Below are 6,780 nucleotides of genomic sequence, written 5' to 3'. Positions count from 1 at the left end.
ACTTTGGACAGTCCCTGTGCTCATGCCGTGTCCAGCAAACAGTGCAGCGCTTCATCGAAAGCTGCAATCTCTGTGAATGCCCAGACAGGGCAGATGCACATTGAGTGACAATACCTGACAGTGGCTACGTCTACATGAGATGTTTACTGTTGACTAAGTAGCTCTGCAGTAAAGCATCAACTTCCACACATATGGCCTTACTAGGCCGCAGTAAAATAATGAACGCCACCCTAGGACAGCACTGCCCCAACATAAGTACTATCCTATGGTGGTGTTATTTAGTGTGCTGCAATGCATGTGTAGATGGTAATGGGGCCGTCTGGGGCACATGGGTGCTTTCTGGCAGGGGCTGCCTGCTGGCTAGCCCTGCACTGGAGCACTCTCGTGCCCCAGCCAGCCCCTCTGCGCTACGTTGAGCTGGGTCGGAGCAGCCCTGGGCTGGCAGGCTGAACCCTGGGCCCCCTGCCAGCCAGGGCTGCTCCTCCCTGGCTCAACATGCTGCAGCCCAGGGCGCACGTGGAAATGTGGTGCCTGGGAGCAAATAAACTCCGATGCAAACTGCACGGAGTTTATTGTGTCACACTTATAGCAGGTGTTTACACTTCCAGTGACTCATGGATTTGGAAGTTGGTACCTGATGGCAATAGAAAAGAAAAAGAGTGAGCGCCTTCACCACATCTGGGGGCCATGAGCTCCATTCTGGGGGGAAAGGAACTTCTTTGTGTTGGTTTTTAACTAACTATTAGTCTCATGTTGGGACTCACGTGGGAGAGTCTCGAATGAGCCCCTACTGACTCTCTCCTGGCTGTTCAGTCCCTTGCAAACCTCCTCCTGCCCCCCTCAAGCCTCCCTGATGATGCCCCTCACCACCTGCACCCACCTCTTCGGCACCTGTGGGGCAGGGGAAATGGGGTGTGTGCAAGCGAAGGTCTCTCCCCTCAGTCCAGTGCTCTCCTGCCTCTTGCAGCCACTTCTAGGAGGTAGGGAAAGGGTCCCACGTTGCCTCCAGGATGAGCATGGGCCAATGTGGCATCCAACAAACAGCAGAATCTGCAGATCCTGCTGCCACGTGTCTGTCTTTGAGGGCAAGCCTGCCGACTGCTGGACAAGGACCTTTGGGTAAATGTGATATCTTGCAGGTAAATGTGATATTAGACAAGGCTGTTTGGGGTAAATGTGTTATCAGACCAACTACATTATTGGAAAAATGGTTCTTTGCAAGCTTTTGGGGCGCAAATGCCCTTCTTCAGACATAGGGAGACTTTGCTGGGGTTTTGTGTTCTGCTGGGTCGAATAGAAGCCAACAGGCCGACAAGGATCTATGAGTAAATGTGACATCGTTTATTAGACCAAGTACATTGTTGGAAAAATAGTTTTTTGCAAGCTTTTCGGGCACAAACACCCTTCTTCAGGCACAGGGAGAATCTGCTGGTGCTTTGAAGCCAAGATACATTATACACTTAGGAGTAAACTTAGTCAATGTGCTTTGAAACCAAGATGCATTGCACACATAGGAGTCACGATGCTTAGAAGCCAAGATGCATTTATACACTTAGGAGTAAACTTGGTTTCAAAGCATCTTGACTCCTCCAAGATGCATTATACACTTAGGAATAAATTTAGAGGAGTCAATGTGCTTTGAAAGCAAGATGCATTTATACACTTAGGAGTAAATTTAGGAGGAGTCAAGATGCATTGTACACTTAGGAGTCGAGATACTTAGAAACCAAGATACGTGATACGCTTAGGAGTAAACGTGGTTTCAAAGCATCTCGACTCCTCTCAATTTACTCCTAAGTGTATCATGCATCTTGACCTTGACTCCTCCAAGATCCACGACACACTTAGGAGTAAACTGAGGAGTCAAGATGCTCTGAAACCAAGTTTCCCCCTAAGTGTATCACGCATCCTGGTGTCTAAGTATCCGCACTCCTCCAAGATGCACTCAGGAGTCCTGCTATAAACGTGGGAACGAGCCACTTAAAGCTCTTCCTCCGCTTCTTTGTTGCACTACAGAAAGCTTACCCTGATCACGCCCGCGTGTTGCACGCGCAGCCCTGGCCAGGTGAGGCGACACCCCCCCACTTCCGGGGCCGCCGGGCGATCCCGCCCCTTGCTTACGTTCGCGGCGCTGATTGGCTGCGCAGGCCCAGCTGACTGTGCGGAAGCTCCGGGTTGGGCAGCGCCGGCCCGGGCTCATGGCGGGCAGCGGTGGCGGTTTCTGGGTGTCGTTGGCGGTGAGTGGGGAGTGTCTCACCTGCGTGGCGCAGCGTGGGGGGAGGCCCTCTGTAGAGGGTTCCTCTGCACGGTGCCGGGCCAGGAGAGGCCTGGCGGGTCTCCAGAGGGTGCCTCTGGGTGGCTGGAGATCCTCTTGAGAAGGTGCCCCACTAGAAGAGGCCCGGCGGGTCTCCAGAGGGTACCCCAGGGTGGTTAGAGACCTTTCGGAGGGCTTTGGAGCAGGAAAAAACGTCTCTGTTCTTCAGCAGGCAAAAAAAGAAGAGGCAAAATGAGCTGGTGTCAACCAAGGGGTGTCACGAGTGCATGTAGGGGTCAGCTTGGGAACTGCTGGACCAACCCGAGTGTGTGTGGCACTAGCTTCAGCTCATAAAAACTCGTGCAGTGTATAGATAGGAGTGTGTGTGTGTGTGTGTGTGTATATTCAGCTTCAGCTCATGAAAACTCATGCTCTTTATAGAGGGGGGTGTGTGTGTATGTATATATGTGTGTGTGATGCAAGCTTCAGCTCGCAGAAGCTTGTGTGATGGGTTTGCCTGCGTGAAGCATGAACTTCAGCTCGTGAAAGCTTGTGCTACGTATAAATAAGGGGGTGTGCGTAGTTCAAGCGTCGGCTCATGAAAGCCTGCGCGACGTATAGGTAGGTTTGTGCGCATAATGTATATTTGCTCTCTATCACATTATGGTAAGTGCATGTGTATACACATACATACACCCCCACACTCACTCACCTTAATGCAACAGAAAGCTAATGCTTGTTAGTATAAAAAAGATCTTCTTTCCTTCCTTCCTTCCATACTCCATTGTGATGGATTTTGTTAATGATGAGACTGGCCCTACCACAAAATACAGCCAGTCAGGTTCGTGGACAGACGAGTGCCCACCAGCCCTCCTGATTAGTAGGATTTAAAATTTTTTTTCAGCTGCTCCATTTTTTGCCACCTACAAACATGTGAAATATGCACTCCATAGTGAGTGTGTGCGTGTGCACCCCCCCAAACCCATGTACTTTGCCTACTAGTCTATAAAGTGCAAAGCTAACCTGCCTTTTGCTTGATTTCAGACTAACATGCTAACTATATCTTCAGCTGAGAATCAGTGTAGAAAACTTCCTCTAAGTGACATCTGTAAAGCGTAGTCGTGACTATGCGAGAGAAGGGCTTGTATGCATTCAAAGTGCACGGCAGTTTCTCCTGGGAGTTAATTTTGCATCCTAATAACTTTAATAAACAGCACGCTTCAGAGAAATCTTGCCAATGGACACACCTTTTCCTTGATTTCCTATGCGGCCTTCTCCCTGGACTCTCTTCACCCTACTTTAACACCTTTGCAGCAGCAGGTTGTTTGCCACGGTGGTCCCCCTGCTTTACCTGTGGCAGGTTAGGGGGTTATGTCTTATGTTGCATCTGGAATATGTGAGAGAGGACGTTGTTGTCATCATCTCCTGGTAGGAATACTTAAAAGCACAAGATGACATTGCTGACCCAAGGTGAGAGGAGGAGTGTCTGACATGGTCCAGATTTGAACCCAGATGGGTTAAGTCCCTTAACTGCAAAAGCATTTTTCCTCAGCTTTTTTATTATTAAGGTATTTCTGCTTGATATATTGTTGGACTTTCTGTTTTGTGCAAATAGGTAGGATTCTGCCTCTGACGGGGTTGGAGTAGGTGACCTCTGGGGGTCCCTTCCAGGTCTGCTGGTGTAGCTCTGCTAGGAGGCTAGATGATGGTTTGGATAGGGATGATCCTATCCCAAGCAGGGGTTGGACTAAATGACTTCTCGAGGTCCTTCCGGCTTTCTGTGATCTTTCTGTGCTACTTGCACAGCTGCCTTGTTCGCAAGTGAAAATCTGAGCTACTTGAGCAACACCCTGGTCTGGGTTAGAGGGAAGGGTTTTGTCAGCGTTGAACTGGAAGAGCAGCACTCGAATGCAGCCTTGTGGGAAGAAGGGTTGTCCGGCTGATGGAGAGTAATAAAGGCCTTACTTTGCTTTTCCCCTACAGTTGAGTATTTCATTAGTCTGCCTTCAGTATTTTTTAACTGCAGCGGCACGCTCTGCAAAACCTTAACTTCATCCCTGCAGCCAGGAGTCTTCCAGTGCTTGCTCATGTAGGACTCATGGGTCAGTAAATCTGCCTCTGAGGGTGCCCCGGCCCTGACTCCTCTGACCTGTTGGTTCGGTCTTCAGTCTGCCTCTGAGTGCAGTGGCTTCTGAGAAAACTCGTGGGATGTTAATGACCTGTCTGATGTCTGTAGGGCCAGATTTTCAAGTGCGCGATTCTCAAAAGAGCTCAACACACAAACTAAGTTGAACAGATTGAAAATATGATGGTTACTTCAATGCCTGGGCTCCTGCTTCAGAGTCACTCTGGAGCCCTGAAACATCATTTCTTAGCATCGGTCTTGCTGCTCTCCTCCAGCTCCTACAGGCATCTTTCCCTCTACTTCCCCAGGGACTCGGGGTAGGTTGCAAGCCATTACCGCGGAGTGTGGGTTCTGCTGTGGGTTAGAGTGGAGATGCAGTGGATGATGATAGGGCTGTAGCTGGATGCTTTCAGAGGAGAGTGCTATGTGGTAGAGAGGCTTGCAGGCTTGCATGCATCAGAGAAGTTGTGGGTCTGCGACATGACTGGTTATGGCTACGGCTTGCAAGGAAGAAGCGTCTTTTCTTTCTGTTCCATCTTGAACTCTGGCTGTGCACATGCTCTGGCTTGTCAGAGCCCCTTTGTGGCTGCATGTGCATCTTTCAGAAAAGTTCAGTGGCTGAGTAAGGCCAATATCTGTTGGCCCACACCCTGCCCACGTTCTCCCCCACCCCCTCAATTTTTTTTCTTCTGTTTACCCGTGCAAAACTACAAATGAGCAGTTATGAATATGAATGCTACTCCCTTCTGCATGTATGTAACATTGGTATAAATACTCTCCCTGCTTTTAATTCTTGTGTTTTAAAACTGGGTTTTTGGTTGTAGCCGTGTTGGTCTAAGGACATAGGCAGGCCAGGCTGTTTGGGTGGATGTGATCTCTATTAGACCAACTGACTAGTTGGACAACAGTTCTTTGCAAGCTTTTGGGCCTGAAGAAGGGTGATTGTGCTTGAAAGCTTGTAAAAACTGTTTTCCAACTACTCAGTTGGTTTAATAAAAGATGTCGCATCTACCCAAAGAATCTGGTCTGTCTGTGTTTAAAACATGTACAGAGCTGGGTTTGTGCCTCTGAGATGCACAGCTGTGTCCATATTTAGCAGCACAATTGTACTTCCACTCAAATATGCTCAAGCCACACTCTACCTATTGCGTGAAATAGCATGGTTCAATGTCTTGGCATTAGACCTTGGCTTTATTTAATTGTGTTGCTGGATTTAGAGTTGAACAGGTATATCTAACTCCCTGCAAAGATTTTCCAGCTGTTGAAGTCCCAGTAACACTAATGCTGTTGATAGGGCTCTTTAGTTGGCTTATTATCTAAAAATCATTACGGTTTGCTGCCCATGGAGTCAGTGCCCAGGTATTCTCGCTTTCCTGCAGGTGCTCTATTAGTTGTCTCATGAATTTAAATGACATTTAAGATACAGAAGTTTGGAATCCAAAGAAGCAATTAGTAAATTTCTGATTCATGTTTTGCCAGATGGTTAGATTAAATCTGATCCATTTTATTTTGAGCAGATAAGAATTCTGATGGAAGAAGAAGTAGAAACCATCAATGCATGCAAAATAACCAAAAAGATTAAAGGAATAATTAACTTTTATTGATTAAAATGTTAACGGCAGATAGTGAACACCTCTCTGAGTCCTGTTCCATGCTGGTGGAGAAAAGCAAAGTGAAACGCAATCAAACGTTATTCAGTAGAGCCAGACACCCATTCTAGCATTTGCTCTTTGCTATGATATGCAAGGTAGATTTTAGTACATACCTGATGTTCCAAATAATGCGAAGCAAAGCAGGCATTTCATATTGCATTAGTAGATATAATAGCCAAGGTTATTTCAGTTTGTGTGTGAATGGGTGGGTTTTTGTTTATCTCAACCTGGCATTCAAACATTGAAATAGTATTCCTCGCTGCATGGCATCCCAGTTTCCCATGAACATCTTTCTGTCCGTATATTCCTTAGAACTGGTTGAAATTCTTTAGAAAGTTTTCAAAACTCGTGGAAGAGGTGATCTCTATTATTAGACCAGCTAGATATTTGCAAACAAATTATTTTATTTGCAAGCTGCAAATAAATCAAATTATTTTATTTATTTGCAGCTTGCAAATAAATAATTTGCTTGCAAACATCTAATTGGTGTAATAAAAGAGATCACCTCTTCCACGAGTTTTGATTCCTTTTGCCTCTAGACCAATATGGCTACAACCTGGATACCTCTTGAAGTTTTCCAAACTTTTCCAAAAGAACACTATTTAAAAAAAAAAAAATCATAAAACCATCACATTTTCCCCACAAACTGGAAAAATTTAAATTAAAAATGATAGGTTGGTTTTTTTTTTTTTTTTGGCTTAGATTTTAAATTCTGCACTCCGTGATTTCTTTCCCCTATGAAAACTTGA

General features: G+C 46.4%; 1 protein-coding gene across 1 annotated transcript in view; it reads left to right on the top strand.

Moving 5' to 3' along the window:
* Positions 1-2,187: 2,187 nt before the first annotated feature.
* SLC25A26 (solute carrier family 25 member 26) overlaps positions 2,188-6,780 on the top strand; it is a 124,457-nt gene continuing 119,864 nt past the window's right edge. Inside the window, exon 1 of the mRNA XM_019504800.1 lies at positions 2,188-2,237. Coding sequence (XP_019360345.1) covers positions 2,199-2,237 — 39 coding nt within the window. The 5' untranslated portion in view covers positions 2,188-2,198. The remainder of the gene's footprint in view (positions 2,238-6,780) is intronic.

Source organism: Gavialis gangeticus, unplaced genomic scaffold (assembly GCF_001723915.1).
Source record: "Gavialis gangeticus isolate Ggan-Ray unplaced genomic scaffold, GavGan_comp1, whole genome shotgun sequence".
NCBI classification, from domain to species: Eukaryota; Metazoa; Chordata; order Crocodylia; family Gavialidae; genus Gavialis; species Gavialis gangeticus.
Note: the sequence above shows the minus strand (reverse complement) of the source record. Positions and strands in the feature narration are given on the sequence as shown.